We start from the raw sequence: 17,483 nt of genomic DNA, 5'->3' as shown, positions 1-17,483 counted from the left end.
GAAGAAGAAGAAGAAGAAGAAGAAGAAGAAGAAGAAGAAGAAGAAGAAGAAGAAGAAGAAGAAGAAGAAGAAGCAATAAGCTAATCAAGAACCAACAACTTGATGTTAAAGCACATAAAATCCGAGCTGTACTGTGCAGTGCATGGCTTAGGGAATGCTGGTCTTGAAAGGCGGTCCTTATAAAAGAGCTCACTGGATCTTTGCAGACAAATACATGGAGCGCCACACGCACTGCGCAGGTGCATTGGCTGATATTCATTGCACACGGGAATTTGAAGTTGTCTTAGCAAGAAGGCCAAGAGAATGAACAAAGAAGACATCCTATATATTTTAGCAGCATCCATAGATGGAACCCAACTTTCATCGTCTTCTTCTTTCTTCTATTCTCTCTTCATTCCTGAACTAGAGGGAATTTGAAAAGAATTGTGGTATAAAGTAATAGAGACTTAACTAAACCAGAGGATAAATGGTTTAAGGATAAAGGATAAGATGCCTTTTGTCTGGCTTTGCTATTTTTTTAATGTTATGCTTCATAACTAAAATTTTAAAAACTTGATCAGTTACAGATAAGCTAAAAAAAATCAACACTTACTCATAGGTGATTGATGGGAGTTCTTTTTCAGAGTTTTGAGATCTTGGAGTGTGAGGGTTTGTTCAGCTAAAATAACTTTTCATCTGGTATAAGTGCAGGGGTTCACTAGCAAGGCTGAGTGGGGTGAGGAATATACATCTCTCTGCACAGGGTTAAGAGCTGCGCCTCCACCTGTCCTTTCCCTACAGCCGTGGTGCACAGTGCAGCAGTGGAGCAGAGAACACTCAGAGTGATGTTATTACAGGTCACATGATTCCTACCACCATCCTTTAAATGCTTCTTTAGGGCTTACAGAACATGATTCCTACCACCATCCTTTAAATGCTTCTTTAGGGCTTACCACAAGGAAAGGGTCATTTGAAAGGACGTGAAAGGCATGGTGGGATGGAAAACAGGCTGTAGGCAGAGTACCAAAGCACAGAAGCGAAGTCATGGATTTAACACTTTAACAAGGCAGACAGAAAGAGCAGGTTGGCTTGTAAGCATTCGGGAGTCACTGGACTCTTTACCCTGGAAAGTTTAGCATAACCTTTTCTGTTTCTTTCGTTTTTCTCTTTTATGTGTGTGTGTGTGTTTTTTTTTAACTCTCAGACCTTTCAAGTACATTTCCACTTAGACGCAAGCTCTTCCAAGCAGAGTGTGATAATTTTCAGGCTGCCAGTAAAGTTGGCAGAGAGTGAATTGCACAGCTGCACATCAGGTATGACCTCCTTTTGTTACTCTTTTTTTTTTCTGGGAGTTCTATTCTTTATTTGCTTATTTTTATAATTGTTTAATCATTCCATTCATTTACATCGCAAATGATATCCCACTTCCCAGTTACCCCCTCCACCAACCCTTCATCCCATGATATCCCACTTCCCAGTTGCCCCTCTGCCAACTTCCCATCCCACATCTGCCCTCTCCCTCCCTTTTGCCTATATGAGAGTGCCTACCCACATACTCACACTCTTCTGCCCCACCGATCCAGCATCCCCCTACTCTGGGGCATCAAACCTCCCCAGGACCAAGGGCCTCCCCTCCTGTTGTTGTCAGGCAAGGCTATCCTCTGCTATATATGTATCTGGAGCCATGAATCCCTCTCGGTCCACTCCTTGGTTGGTGGTCTATTCTCTAGGAGAACTGGGTGATCAGACCAGCCCATATTGTTCTTCCAATGGGATTGCAACCCCCTCCACTCCTCCAGTCCTTCTGCCAGCTCCCCTAATTTAAAATATTTCTATTGTTTGACAATTTTAATCCCATTTCCCTGACCTACCCACCTTAGTTTATCCATTAGAGGTTCCAGAAAATGTAATTTGATATAGGACTGGGTACATCCTATATCAGAGTCTTATCTTACAATATATCAATATGTTTTGTTCATTCTTTTCTGTGTTGTGTATGTGTCTCTTCCCTGCATGTTCACCATTCTGCCTGTATTTGTGTCTCTGGTTTTCTTTCTATTTCTTTTCTATGACCTCGTCTTTTTGAATGGAATGAATGACAAGGAATCTGGCTAATTCCCATCACCCATTATGAACAAACCCAGTGTCTGAAAGCCAAACTAGGCAATTATTCTGTTTTCTAGAGTGGCTAGATTTCATATAACTAAATCTATTTTTTAATTTCTCCTTTGAAATAGAAGAATAATGAGTGTTATACCTCAGAAAATCAAGCTAATAGCAAGAGGCAGCAAGTAAGACTGTTTAGGACTCAAAGGTCTAAAAAACAAGACTTTCCTGACACAAGATTTTTAACAATTTTACTTGGTAGCCATACTGTAATGTTAAATATCCATAATGTATAAACATTGTAATTGATCAATAGTAGGTAATAATTGTAATGTGTTATATTTGTACTAACTGTTAGTAGATTAAAAGTAAAGAATAACAGAGAATCCTGAAGCTGGGATGCAAACTGGGGAAATATATAAGAATTTCAACTCAACTCTGCCCTGTGGACATTGTATTCTTTGGAAAACTGTATTTAACAGTTACCATAAGATCATGTACTACTTTTAATTGAATGACCACTATACTACATTTTGAGTTACAAATACATTATAGAAATGCTTATTTCCATAGACTAGTAAAATATGCTGTAGTCAATTACTAAATCAGTGTCATGTATTTGTATCCATACCGGACCCAAATAGGGTCACCTGGTCTCTTCTGATTCTAGCTATATAATTCAGTTCCTTGGAGTCTAAGTCACTTGATAAAACAAAAATGTTGCCTTTAAGAAACCTAGCCTTTTAAAGATGATCATTAATTTTATTAGCTACCCAGCTTTATTCATTTATTTGATAAACATATACTTGGCTTTTAGCCCTGAATAATTGTAAAATACTCTTTATATATTTTAATATGTGTGTGTGTGTGTGTGTGATAGCATTGAAAACCCCAAACACAAGTTGAGCCACAATTTTAAATATATTGCTACTTATTTATGAATATAAATCATAGCTTGGAGAAGTGTTTCAGAGGATACAGTTGATGTTCAGGCCAGAGCAGTTGGGAAGAAAGAAGAAAGAGGGAAAGTGAAAAGCTGTAGATTCCATATCTGCCTGTTTTTCTCCTTTCCCACTTTGAATCTGCATCTCAATGCCACCTTCTCCCTGTGGCTTCTTCCCCTGGACATTCCCACATGCATAAACACAATACTCACTGGTTCTTATGTTTACTATATATGTATTGAGCACATACAATTTAAAACATTATGCAGATATGAGACAGAAATGAAAGAATGTCCTTGGGCTTCATGGTGGTTAATCTTGATTGGATGGAAAGTGCCTAGAAGATTGAGCACTTCTAACTGTCTGCATTTCCAGAAATGGAAACTAAGTGGGGGTGGCTCTGTTTGAATGTCCCAACTCACCATTAGAACAGGGACTGATAATGGAAGAAAAGATGAAACAGTGTGCCAACATGCACTCTTGGTACCACAGTCTTCTGCCTCACATCAGGACCAAAGTAAAGCAGTTGGCATGTTGTATACTGAAACCCTCCGTCAAAATCAACCCCTCTTCCTTTAAAATTGTTTCTCTCAGGTGTTTGTCAATGATAGAAATTCCAATACATACATACACACACACACACACACACACACACACACACACACACACACACACACACACATGTAAGACTGGCACCAAGAAGTAAGACTGTTGTCCAATAGCTGTCTGGAGTGGGGCCGGCCAGGAGTGCACAGGACACAGGCACAGTGGAGCAGCTGAGACAGGATCCTTCCTGTGCCATCTGCACTTGGGAGCTGAGGCTCTTCCACAGCCCTCTGTACACAAGTTCTTCCAGGAGAGAGCTGTTCTCCTAGGATTGCTGACACAGGCTTGCAGGCCCATAGGAGGGACAAGCTCCAGCCAGAGACAGCAAGAACATCTAACACCAGAGATAACCAGATGGCAAAATGCAAATGCAAGAATCTTACCAATAGAAACCAAGGCTATTTGGCATCATTAGAACCCAGTTCTCCCATCATAGCAAGTCAGTTTCCATAGTCTTTGATTGCTGTGTCAATCTTTTCTATGGTATCTTCTGCACCTGAGATTCTCTTCTATTTCTTATATTCTGTTGGTGATGCTTGCATCTATGACTCCTGATCTCTTTTCTAGGTTTTCTATCTCCAGAGTTGTTTCTATCTCCCTTTGTGATTTCTTGTTTCTACTTCCAGTTTTAGATCCTCTATCCTGCTGATAGAGGATTTTAAGAAGGACATAAATAAATCCCTTAAAGAAATACAGGAGAACAGAGGCAAACAGGTAGAAGAGGAAACACACACACACACACACAAACACACAAAATCCCTTAAAGAATTACAGGAAAATAAAATCAATCAGGTGAAGGAATTGAACAAAACCATCCAGGATCTATGCAGAAGATACCATAGAAAAGATTGACACAGCATTCAAAGATTGTGGAAAATGCAAAAAGATCCTAACCCAAAACATCCAGGAAATCCAGGACACAATGAAAAGATGAAACCTAAGGATAATAGATGAGAATGAAGATTTTCATCTTAAAGAGCCAGTAAATATCTTCAACAAAATTATAGAAGAAAACTTCCCTAGCCTAAAGAAAGAGATTCCCATGAACATACAAGAAACCTACAGAACACCAAATAGACTGGACCAGAAAAGAAAATCCTCCCAGCTGGGTGTGGTGGCGCACGCCTTTAATCCCAGCACTCAGGAGGCAGAGGCAGGCAGATTTCTGAGTTCAAGGCCAGCCTGGTCTACAAAGTGAGTTCCAGGACAGCCAGGGCTATACAGAGAAACCCTGTCTCGAAAAACCAAAAAAAAAAAAAAACAAAAACAAAAACAAAAACAAAATCCTCCCATCACATAATAATCAAAACACCAAATGGACAAAACAAAGAAAGAATATTAAAAGCAGTAAGGAGAAAAGGTCAAGTAACATATATAAGCAGACCTATAAGAATTACACCAGACTCCTCACCAGAGACCTTCAAAGCCAGCAGATCCGGGGCAGGTGTCATACAGACCTTAAGAGAACACAAATGCCAGCCCAGACTGCTATACCCATCAAAACTCACAATTACCATAGATGGAGAAACCAAGATATTCCATGACAAAAACAGATTTACATAATGTCTTTCCACAAACCCAGCCTTTCAAAAGAGAGTAAATGGAAAGCGCCAACACAAGGAAGGAAGCTACACCCTAGAAAAACAAAAAAGGAGATAGCCACAAAAATACAATTCCACTTCTAACAACAAAAATAACAGGAAGCAACAATCATTTTTCCTTAATACCTCTTAATATCAATGACTTCAACTCCCCAATAAAAAGACTAACAGACTGGATATGTGAACAGGACCCAACATTTTGCTGCATATAGGAAACCCACCTCAGTGACAAAGACAGACAATACCTTAGAGTAAAAGGTTGGAAAACAATTCTCCAAGTAAATGGTCCCAAGATAAAAGCTGGAATAGCCATTCTAATATCGAATAAAATCGACTTTCAACCTAAAGTTATCAAAAAAGATAAGGAAGGACACTTCAGACTCATAAAATCTACCAAGAAGAACTCTCAATTCTGAACATCTATGCTCCCAATGCAAGAGCACCCACATTCATAAAAGAAACTTTACTAAAGCTCAAAGTATTCGTTGCACCTCACACATTAATAGTGGGAGACTTCAGCACTCCACTCTCAGCAGTGGACAGATCATGGAAACAGAAACTAAACAGAGACACAGTGAAACTAACAAAAGTTATGAACCAAATAGATTTAACAGATATTTATAGAACATTTTATCCTAAAACAAAAGAATATATCTTCTCAATACCTCATGATACTTTCTTCAAAATTGACTAGGTCACAAAACAGGCCTCAACAGATACAGGAAGATTGAAATAATACCATGCATCCTCTCAGATCACCACAGACTAAGACTGGTCTTAAATATAAAAACAAACAAACAAACAAACAAACCAGAAAGCACATATACATATGGAAGCTGAATAACGCTCTACTCAATGATAACTTGGTCAACTAAGTGGAGAGGAACTTGAAGCAATCCCACTAAAATCAGGGACTACACAAGGCTGCCCATTTTCTACCTACCTATTCAATATAGTATGTGAAGTCCTAGCCAGAGCAATTACACAACAAAAGGAGATCAAAGAGATACAAATTGGAAAGGAAGAAGTCAAAATATCACTATTTGCAGATATAATAGTATACATAAGTGACCCCAAAATTTCCACCAGAGAACTCTTAAACCTGATAAACAACTTCAGCAAAGTAGTTGGATATAAAGTTAACTCAAACAAATCATGGCCTTCCTCTACTCAAAGGGTAAACAGACTGAGAAAGAAATTAGGGAAGCAACACCCTTCACAATAGTCACAAATAATATAAAATACCTTGGTGTGACTCTAACTAAGGAATTGAAAGATCTGTATGATGAGAACTTCAAGTCTCTGAAGAAAGAAATTAAAGAAGATCTCAGAAGATGGAAAGCTCTCCCTTGCTCATGAATTGGCAGGACTAATATAGTAAAAATGGCTATCTTGCTGAAAGCAATCTACAGATTCAATGCAATGCCCATCAAAATTTCAACTCAAGAAATTTGCAAATTCATCTGGAATAACAAAAAACCTAGGATAGCAGAAACTATTCTCAACAATAAAAGAACTAGGGGAGTCACCATCTCTGACATCACAAGCAAAACAAAACACAATACAGCTTCCTTTTGCTTATCATATTGAGTATGTACCATCAGGTGAGAATTTACAAGACATGAGGCCAAATTCTGAATCTTTAAAAATACTTTTAGCTATGATTAAATGGCATCCTAAAAAAAAGCAAAACCACACAGAGAGAGTAAGTGATAAAGACATTTTAAAGATTGGAATGTAAGTGTGAAACAGGCAGGGTATCTAAGTGATAAATGGGCTCCTGTAACTATAGATGTATAATCTTGCCCTTGCTCCTATTTAACACAAAGAGTATGCTGTGATCAAAATTATAAATTTTAGTGCCAAAATAATGTATCAGTATTGGTTTATCAACTATAACAACATACCCAACCTAGGAAAGACATCTATCATATGAGAAACTGAGTATGTGTTTGTATGTGTGTACCCCTGTGTGCCATATGTGTATCCCTATAGCAAGGAACACTAATTGTTCAGGTCTCTGTACTGTAGAGCAGCTCTCTATTACAGTAAAATTGTTTTAAAATACAAAACTGACAAACACCAAAACAGTAGATTTTGAATCATGATGGAAACAAGCACCTTAGGAAGATGGCGTAACTTTTAGTGATAGTTTCACTGCGTGTTAACAACACGAGAAATAGTTGAAAGAATATTGTCAACCAAGAAATGACAGAAGCACATCTGAAAGAAGACATACAAATGGCCAGAAGCACAAGAAAGCAAGTTTATCATCACTAGCCACTGTCGAAAAGTCAACCAGCATCACCACTCAGTGTGTTAGCTGTAGGTTTTTCTCGTGCAGCCCTTATTACACTAAGTTTCTTGTTAGAGTTTGTTGGGAGGATCTATCATTTGTCAGATGCCGTCTTGTGTTTGCACATATTGATGTTGTACTTGTGTTGTCTTATCTATCAAAACAATAGTTTATATTTGTTGGGTGGATATTAAATCAACCTTGCATTCCTGACATGAGGCCCACTTGGTCAGTGTTTGGCTTTTTTGTGTATATATCATTGAAATTGGTTTGTATATATTTTGTGAAGAATCTCTGCATCGATGTTTATGAGGAATAGTCATCTGTAGTTTAATGTGCCAAACACTGGCTCCAAATGGATTATGAAGCATGCTCCCTTCCTCCGTTTTCTGGAATACGTGTGAAGAATTGGTATTTCTTTCGATGCTTAATGAGTGTAGGCTTCTTTGAGAAAAGGTTGGACTTTGTTTTAGTTTCCAGTTCAATATGTCTTTTCTTTTTATATGTCTATTTAGAATTTCTACTTTCTCTGAGTCTGGTACTTCGTTTATTTTGTGAATCAGAGTCTCTCTGTAATGGGCTAGCCTCAAGTTTGCTATATAGCTCAGATAGCCTTGAACTCAAAATTCTCCTTCCTCAATCTTCTAAATGCTAGAGTTACAGGCATGAGCTACCAGACTAAGCTAAGTCAGTTTTAATACTGTATGTCTTTCTTGTATTTTTTATTCAACTCATTGTCTAAACCATTTTCCTAAAGTTATTTTTAGTATTTTTTTGCCAGTTTAGCGATTTGACTTCCTTTATGGTATTCATTATTAATTCCATTATTCAATGACACTTTTTGTTTTCCTCCTTAGTCGTTCTACTAAAGGAGTGTGAGTTAACCTTTTCATGCATTGATTTTTCTCATTTTAATCCCTCCTTTTGTTTTTATAGACTATGATAGAGCGGCACTGTTTGCCCCTCCCCTTCCTCCAAGCCCTCCCTTATATACCTCTTTTTGCTATCTTTCATATTCATCGCCTCTTTTTGATTAATTATGTTACATGCCTATATGTATATTTATATGCATACACATTCCTAAACACAACCTTCTTGGTCTATATAATGTCACTTTATGTAAGTCTTCAGAGCTGACCTTTTGGTCCTGTGAAACCAACGGTTGTGCTCTTCCCTGGAGAAGACTGCTTCTCCCTCAGCAGCACTTAGTTGCCTGTTCTCCTTTTGTTTAGGGTTAAAGCCTCCTGGCTCTCCTGTCTACTTTGACATGTCCTTGTTCAGCTCATGTTAGGCAGTCATGTTGGTGAGATTTCATGTGTGTATATGTCAGTGGAAGAACTAGAGCATAGTTCATTAGGTGTCAACCTCTATTTCTGTCCATCCTACTTCCTCCAGGCAAGGTACTCACTAAACCAGAGCCTTTTACTTCTGCTAGACTCGGTGGTGAGCAATGTCTCAGATCCATTTGCCTTCACTCTGTGATACTGGGCACAGGCATGCATAGTTTATAAGCATGCACAGTTTACATGCATGCTCAGCCGTGGCTTATTACATAGGTGGTAAGGATTTAAACTTGTCTTCTTGATTGCTAAGTGTTCTTACTCACTTGGGCATCTTCCCAGTCCCTTCTTCGTTTCTCTTTTTCTACAATTTTATAAAATTTACACAAAAATTTTGAGCCTTTTGAAAATTCTCCTTCTGCTCCTCCCAGATCATTGCTAACCATTCAAATTCATGTTGTGTTTCCTCTTTCTCTCCAAAACTCCACAAACACAAATACAACAAACAAATAAAGGGAGAAAAAGCCAAACTAAAGAGAAACCAACAACCCAAACCAAACCAAAACCTGGAGTGTGTTCCGTGTAAGCCAATGGCTAATTCCCGGTCATGGGGCTTGCCCTGAAGTGTGGTTGATGTACTCAGTGACACTCCATTGGAAAAAAACATGTTTCCCTTTGCCAGCAGATTCAGTTGTGAGAGTGCTATGGTTATTGATAGCATCTCGTATCCCCTTCCTACTTTCAGTGCTGGGACTCTCTCTGGCTTGACCTTGTGCAGGCTGTGCATGTTGCCCCAGTCCCTGTGAGTTCACCTGTGCATCACTTCTGCTGTGTCTGGAAGGCACCCCTTCCTTGGAGTCATCACTGTGTCTGGCCCTTAAAATCCTTTTGCCTCCTCTTTGTGTAGATCCCCGAGTCTCGTGGTGAGGGGTGTCATGTAGATGGAATGCTAACAGGTCTCCCACCTTCTGCATTGTGCAGCTGTGGGTCTGTGTTAAGTCCCATCTACTGCAAGGAGAAGCTCCTCTGATGTGGGCTGAGTGAGGCACTGATCCATGGGCATTGCAGTATGTCACCAGGAGTCAGTTAACTGCTCTGTTCCTTTAACAGAGTAATATGTTCACTGTGTATACTGTATTCACAGCAGGAGGCTTCCCCTGGGCCCAGGACTGCCTTGTTCTCGAAGGCCGCATTAGCAGTGGACCTCATTCCATGAGAGGGAACCCAAACCTTTTTTCATTTCTTAAGCAGAATTTTAGGCTATGGATTTAAGATCACTTTCGGTTCTAATATAGGAGTCTCAAGCTAAAAGTTTCCCTAAGCATTGCTTATGCTGTATCCTATATATTCTTTTATGTTTTAATTTTACTCTTTTCTAAATATCTTTTATTTCACTGTCATCTCTTCAGTGGCCTATGCACTTTTCATTTTTATAGTTTCTTAATATTTGTGGATTTTCATATTTCACCTATTTAATTGAAGTATAATCCTGTTGATCAGGAAATATACATTGTATTATTTAAATTATGTGGCACATGCCTTTAATCTCAGCACTCGGGAGGCAGAGGCAGGCGGATTTCTTAGTTCCAGGCCAGCCTGGTCTACAAAGTGAGTTCCAGGACAGCCAGGACTATACAGAGAAACCCTGTCTCGAAAATAACCAAAATAAATAAATAGATAGATAGATAGATAGATAGATAGATAGATAGATAGATAGATAGATAGATAGATATTATGAGGTTTATGTAGGCCTTAACATTTCTCTATTTAGAAGATTGTTGTGTGCCCTGGGAAACAAAGTATATCCTACTACTGATAGGTGGAGTGTTTTGTCAATCAAATAGGCCAAATTGACTTCTAGTGTTACTTGAATCTTCTACCCAGCTTCTTGAATTGTGTATCATGACCTGACATGGGGTTATGTAACTGAATGTGGGGTTGAGAAAAATTTACCAATGGAAAAGTTTCTGGATGTGCAATGACTAAAAATTAATTCAAAATTATCCCAGTCTTATCATAATATACTTTGACAACAGACACTTTAAGGGGACATTTTAGGCTTATAACTCATTATTTCAGGGAAGTCAAGCAGGGACATGACTGAGCTATCCTTAGTCAAGAACAGAGAGAATGAGTACAGGCTACCACCCTTCTCACTTTCTCCACACTGACATAGACCAGGACTCAAACCCTAGAAGTGCTGCTACCACAGTGGGTTGGATCGTCCCACATAAATTAACATTATCAAGACAACCCCTAACAAACATGCCCACAGGCCTAGGGTGATTCTAGATAGTCTCAAATTGACAATTTAAAACCAACATTGCAAAAATCAAGTGTGCGAAATCCAGGGTGTTTCTGGTAGCACTAGCCTGTGTTGTGTCACGTGACTTGGTTCTGCACATGCTTTGGGCCGTACTTGCCTTTCTGCTAGGCAACCTGAAGGCTGCCTGTTACACCTCAACTCAGATGAGAATCGTGTATATTGTAGACTTCCTCCGAAATGCAAAGTTTTTGGCTCTTACATAAAATGTTGATATAATAATTATGGAAAATAAAGACTTCTAATATTTTTGTGACATCGTTCCTCAGATAGGAAGTATCAAATAAGTGCTTTTAACCTCTGAGCCATCTCTCCAGCCCACAAAGTTTAATTCTTTATGAAAATGAAATAACCATATATCTCTTTAGTGTGTAATTTGCTTTTATTTTTAATAATTAGTAAACCTTTTGTGTATTAAAGAATTAAAGTTATCTTTCTTAAAAAGATGTATTTATTTTATGTGTGTGAGTATTTACTGGCATATATATGTGCATAGAGGCCAGAAGAAGGTATGAGATCTCCAGCAGCTGTTAAAGACCAATTTCAGCTGCCATGTGGGTGTTGGGGACCAAATTCAAGTCCTCTCTCTGCACGAGCAGATAGCCAATGCTCTTAATCACAGAGCCCCTAAAATTAACCTCTTTATTATTATCAATAACTTTTTGATTATACATATATACATGAGGTCACATAAACCTTGTGATGCGTTGACTTGTCACTGTCCATTTCAAGCAGTACTAAACTCTAAATTAACACAGTGTAGTGTCTTATAGAACTCTGAGTATATGCCATCCCTCTCTCTTCTCCCTCTAACATTGCTGATAAAGCTCAATTATAGTCTTCTTGTTTTCCTCCATGGGATGAATCATTTCAGAGTTCCCATATGATGTCTTATGCTTTTTATTTCCTTATTCAATAAGTCAGTAACACACTTACCATTAATTCTTTTATTCTTTTTAGCTCTCTTAACATATTTATAATTTTGAAGTTCTTAGGTGCTGAATAATCTAATGTTTAAGGCGTCAAAGGGGCGGTTTATAGTGACTGCTCTTTTCCTGCCTTGAATATGGTAGCACTTTCAATTTTCCTTTCATAGCTCATGATTTTCTTGTTGAAAGTGGGGCATTTTAGGTGTGATGATAGAGTAGCACAGACTTGTTAGTGTCCATCCCAGAGGCTGAGTTTGTGGCTTTTTGTTTGGCTTTTTAGTTACCAGGATTAATGCTCTAGTCTATCACTCTTACATCAAGTAGTTACTGACATCTCCAGGTAAAATACTCAATCCTTTAGAAACTGGAGAGATGGCTCAGTAGTTAAATGTACTGTCTGTTCTTCCAGAGGACCCAAGTTCAACTCCTAGCACCCACAGAGTGGCTCATAGCCATGTGTAACTCACTTCCAAGGGTGTCTGACCCCCCTCCTCTGGCCTCTGAGGGCAGTGTGTGCACGTAGTACACAGACATGCATGCAACAGAGCACCCACACATATGCAACACAGCACCCACACATAGGCAACACAGCACCCACGCATATGCAACACAGCACCCACACATAGGCAACACAGCACCCACACATATGCAACAGAGCACCCACGCATATGCAACACAGCACCCACGCATATGCAACAGAGCACCCACGCATATGCAACACAGCACCCACACATATGCAACAGAGCACCCACGCATATGCAACAGAGCACCCACGCATATGCAACACAGCACCCACACATATGCAACACAGCACCCACGCATATGCAACACAGCACCCACACATAGTAGATAGTTTTAAATTAATCCTTCAGAGATATTTTTAAGGTCAGTTACCTTGGGGTTTCCTTCGAATTGGTGTAACTTAATGATAACCCAATAATTGATCAGGTTGTGCTCCTTAACTTGACATTAAGGCCAGGCCAGTAGATATGCTGATGGAGGGAACACGGTAAATACTTAGGTAGTAACATGCCTTCTTGTGTCTTCCCTATGAGAACACTAGGGTTCTACTAATGTGCGAGTATATAGATAACTAAAGGTCTCCAAAGTTACTTCTAAATATATGCAACCTCCAGGATTAAAGGGTGTGTAAGAGAGACTATTAATTTTCACTGTGGCTGTCTTATTTCCCCATATTTCTCTTAAAATTTCACGTGAGCCTAGTAATCTGTGTCCTGTCCCTACTAGTTGAAGCTTCAAACTGTCTGAGATAATGGCTTGGGGGGTCTCTAGTGGACTTCCTCTAACTCTAAAGAGCTGCTGCTTTTTATACCAGGGCTTTTCATATCCTTCCGGTATAAACCTAAGCAAAGCAGTTTTGCTCAAAATTATTTCTCTCAACTACATTGTTACCAGTGGACATCAATGATGTTTCTCCTAATTTCCTGTGCAGTAATCATATTTATGAAGGTAACCCTTGTTACCCTTTTTATTAGTTTCCTAAGCTTTGCAATAACAAATTACTATGGTTTAAAATAAAAGAAAAAAGTTTCTCTTCCTGTTTATGAAGCCAGAAATCTGAAATCAAAACTTCAGTGTGGTCGGTTTCTGCTGGAAGCTCTGAAGGAAGATCTATTCCGTTCCTCTCTTAGCTTCTGGGGGCTTCCAGAATTCCTTAGCATAGTAGCCTCTCTTTGGGCTTTGTGTTTATCACCACATAGCATTTTTTCCTGTGTCTGTGGATCTGAAGGTCCTTTTCCTTTGTGTTACAAACACAGCAGTTGTTGGGAGACTGTATTCTGCAAAGTGTACTATTCATTACAAAGTGTCATTTGAAAATAAGTATGGTCTTGTTTGTGAATCAGGTGATGTTTTATGAAGATAGGTTTGGAAATGAATGGCTCAGCAAGTTGGCATTACTAACATGACTGTTTCTGTGTTCCTTAAGATAAGTTATATCCTCCTTTTGTTATTTTATTCATGCTAGTAAGAAAAGGGCTGGCAGAACCTTGCTCTTCTCCATTCTAACTTATATGTCTGTTTTTAATCTAGAGCCAAATGACTATCGGAGCATCCATGGCCGGGCAGTAAACGGTAGCCAGTTGGGAAAGGATTACATCCGGCTGAAGAGCCTGCTCCAACCCATCCGGCTTTACTCCAGAGCCAGCCTGTACGGCCCCAATATTGGACGGCCCAGGAAGAACGTCATTGCTCTCCTAGATGGGTAGGCCAGATTACTTAGCTGTCTTACACCATTGATCGTGAAATATAATGGAATGAAGTATTTGTGTTTATTCAGGATTAAGAAAAAAGGAAAGAAAAAAAGTATTTTCAAAAATCATTTTTTTAAAAGAAGAAAGGAAAGGTTTTCTCATTGCAGTTTTCTCCTAAGCAGGAATTCTTTATCAAGCAATAGAACTCATCAAGGCCTTCTAGAGTTGGGAGGAAGGGAGGCATATCTTAGACTCTGGGTTACTTGATCAGGATGCATTATTTGTAAAAGTATCATTTAGTATAGGATTTTATTGAATCGTTTTATATTTTGAAAAGGTTAAAAAAACATTCTAAGTATTTACAAATTAAAGGAGAACTGAACTACTGCTTCAGTAGCAGACATTCTGCAGAATTATTATCATTTGCTTAATTTTGACTGATCTAACAAACATCTTTTGTGCATTGATGCAAAGCACGTTAAATGTTCTATAACTCAGCTTTGGCAGCGGGCCAGCCTCAAGCTGAGTAATGGATATATGCTTACAGATTTGGTCTAGCTACACAGGGTTGGAAGTCACTTTTGCCAATAAATAAAATAATTAGAATTAAAGAGAGCCACAGTAGAGTGAGGAAGGCTTTGTGTGTGTGTGTGTGTGTGTGTGTGTGTGTGTGTGTGTTAAATCAAGGCTCAAAGTCAAAATTTAACTAAAGCAAGAATAAAAACAATGAGGTTGGGAGATTCCCATGTCATGTGTCACATTTACCCAGAGGCCAGATAGGAATAGCCATCCTTACAGTTCAGTTTGAATGAGATAGTTGCCAATGAAGTGTGGGTAGACCAAGAAATTAGATAAATGTCATGCAAGCATAAACAGAGATGAAAAGAAAGAAAAATGGTGTATCCTGAATGGCTGTGTATCTTGATGGATCATGGGACTCTTTTCTTTTCTGACTGCTTCATCTTCGTTTGAGCTTGTGAACATAGCAGACTTTCCTGAATATCTGGGGAAGGCTCAGGGATTTATATGGTAACAGCACCAGCAAGGCAGAGTTTAATATTGGCCATTTTTCTCTATATGTCACTGAATTTTTATGTAAACTACCTCTCTTAACCTGCTCTTCTTCCCCTTTCGCCTTTCCTTGCTCAGTAGCAATTTGCTTCCTTTCTGTTGAAAATGTTGTGGCCTTACTCCCTGCTCATCACTAGGGGCTTCCTTCTGCAGATGCACACTGAACTTTGACATTGCTCTCTGCATGTGCATGGTGAGGAGTGGGGCCTCATTTTTCCTGTTATATGTAGTGTATAAAGACCCATCATAGTGCACTTAATCATATTTCACGGATCATTAAGAAAACCTAATCGCTCTATCCTTTAAGTATATATCGTTATTATCTTAAAGTATTCTTTTTCCTTAATGATTTGATTAATGTGCTCCCATATAACACACAATTTCATGGGATTGTATCAATCATTTATTTATTCTAAAGATATTTCTTCAGCAGCAACTAAGCTCTGAGTAATATGGTAGGAACTAAGAATAATAATAATAATAAACAAAACAGATACATTCTTTGCCCTCATGGGGCATTCGCTAAGTTAGGAGAGACACACATTAATCAGAAGCATAACAGCAGGACAATATGAAGAAGTACACCATGGTTATATTAATGATCGTAAGGGCTGTGGCTTAATTGAATTAGAGAAATCATGGAAATATCCCCTTTAAAAGTGTGTACAAGGAATGATGCTTCGACACCACAACACGAGAAGTAAACAGTATCGTGTTTACTTTTGTTTATATAGTTTTAGAATGAAAAAAAATGTACAAAACCCCAGAAGGTGAAGACTGGCTAGGCTGGCTGTAGTGTCAGAGTAAGAAGAAAGAGGTGTGCTCTATCAGGCCCTGCAAGCATAAGGAAGGACATTTTGTTCTTTCTAATTGCATGCAGAATGACAGAGGATGTTTTAATCTGGAGAAGAAAATTGTTTATTATATGAAAAGGATGTTGTGTGTACTCTGGGAAATAGATTAGAATGAAAACACAACACTCCATGAGAAATGAGAAGATCGCTGCAGTGATACAGCGGGGAAACAATGTGGGCCTGAAGTCAGTGGTGGCTGTTGGCAGTAAACCCTGTAAAATGTGGTAGTTTGCTGGGAATGCATACAAGGATGTGGTACAGATAGTGGTTATGTGGACGGTGTCATTTCTGAAAAGAGAAGACCGGAATGCTTCTAACTAGTCCTGAGAATAAAACAGCAACTTTCATTTCCATCCTCTGAAATGAAATAGAGATGCCAAAAGTATCATTTAATAGATGTAACAAGATCAGGTTCTCTGCTAGCTGCTAGAGATATTTATTCCTTTGGGATGCTAGAGATATTCATTTGGGAAGGTTTTAGCACAAAAATGAGATTTAAATCCATAGTAATAGAAGAGATAAGGTAGCATACAGAAAGGAAAGGCAGAGAGTTTAGGCAATAACCTGGGGAACCTGTGTATCTAAAGGATAAGAAAACTGGTAAGAGCAGAAAGAAGACGTCACATGAAGAAAATAGACTTGAAATAAAGAGAGACAGTCAGCTAATGGGATGACAGAAAAGTATCTTCTGGGTTTAGCAGCATATAGATAGATGTTTATGACGGTGAGAGTTCAGGAGCGTGAGAGCTCCAGAGCCTGCAGGGTTTGCAGGGTGGAGAGTAAGAGACGGCAGGCAGCGGTCTGGGTAAGATACTTAGAACAGCCTTTACTGCCAAGAAAACCAAAGTCAGCTGAAGGGAGAGTGCCATCAAGCACGATGACTCTTTCCTTCCTTTAATGCAAAATAGAGTAAAACTAGGTTTGTAGGTTAAGATATACCCAGAGAAAAGAGAAGGAGGATATAGCCAAATTGAGACATCTTTTAAAGCTAGAAGAAATGGAAAACAATAATTGTCCTGTAGAGAACAATTCTCCCATGGTAATAAAAGATAAGAAACAAATATTTTTCTGCATTGAGAGGTTTAAAGAGCCATGTTTATGAGGAAAATCTGCTACCAGTTAGTGGAATTAAGATGCTGGGTTTGACTCCTCCATTGTTGGTGGGATTGCAAGCTTGTACAGCCACTCTGGAAATCAGTCTGGCAGTTCCTCAGAAAATTGGACATAGTACTACCGGAGGATCCCGCAATACCTCTCCTGGGCATCTACCCAGAAGAAGTT

At 38.9% G+C, this 17,483-nt stretch overlaps 1 protein-coding gene across 3 annotated transcripts in view; it reads left to right on the top strand.

Moving 5' to 3' along the window:
* The window catches only part of Hpse2 (heparanase 2 (inactive)), a 569,072-nt gene that overhangs the window by 348,756 nt on the left and 202,833 nt on the right, over nt 1-17,483 (top strand). For all 3 annotated transcript variants that reach the window (XM_021151789.1, XM_021151792.1, XM_021151790.1), the window contains one exon: nt 14,117-14,288. In XM_021151789.1, coding sequence (XP_021007448.1) covers nt 14,117-14,288 — 172 coding nt within the window. The remainder of the gene's footprint in view (nt 1-14,116; nt 14,289-17,483) is intronic.

This window comes from Mus caroli, chromosome 19 (genome assembly GCF_900094665.2).
Source record: "Mus caroli chromosome 19, CAROLI_EIJ_v1.1, whole genome shotgun sequence".
NCBI lineage: Eukaryota > Metazoa > Chordata > Mammalia > Rodentia > Muridae > Mus > Mus caroli.
The sequence above is the reverse complement of the archived record's forward strand: the minus strand, read 5'-3'. Positions and strand labels throughout refer to the sequence as shown.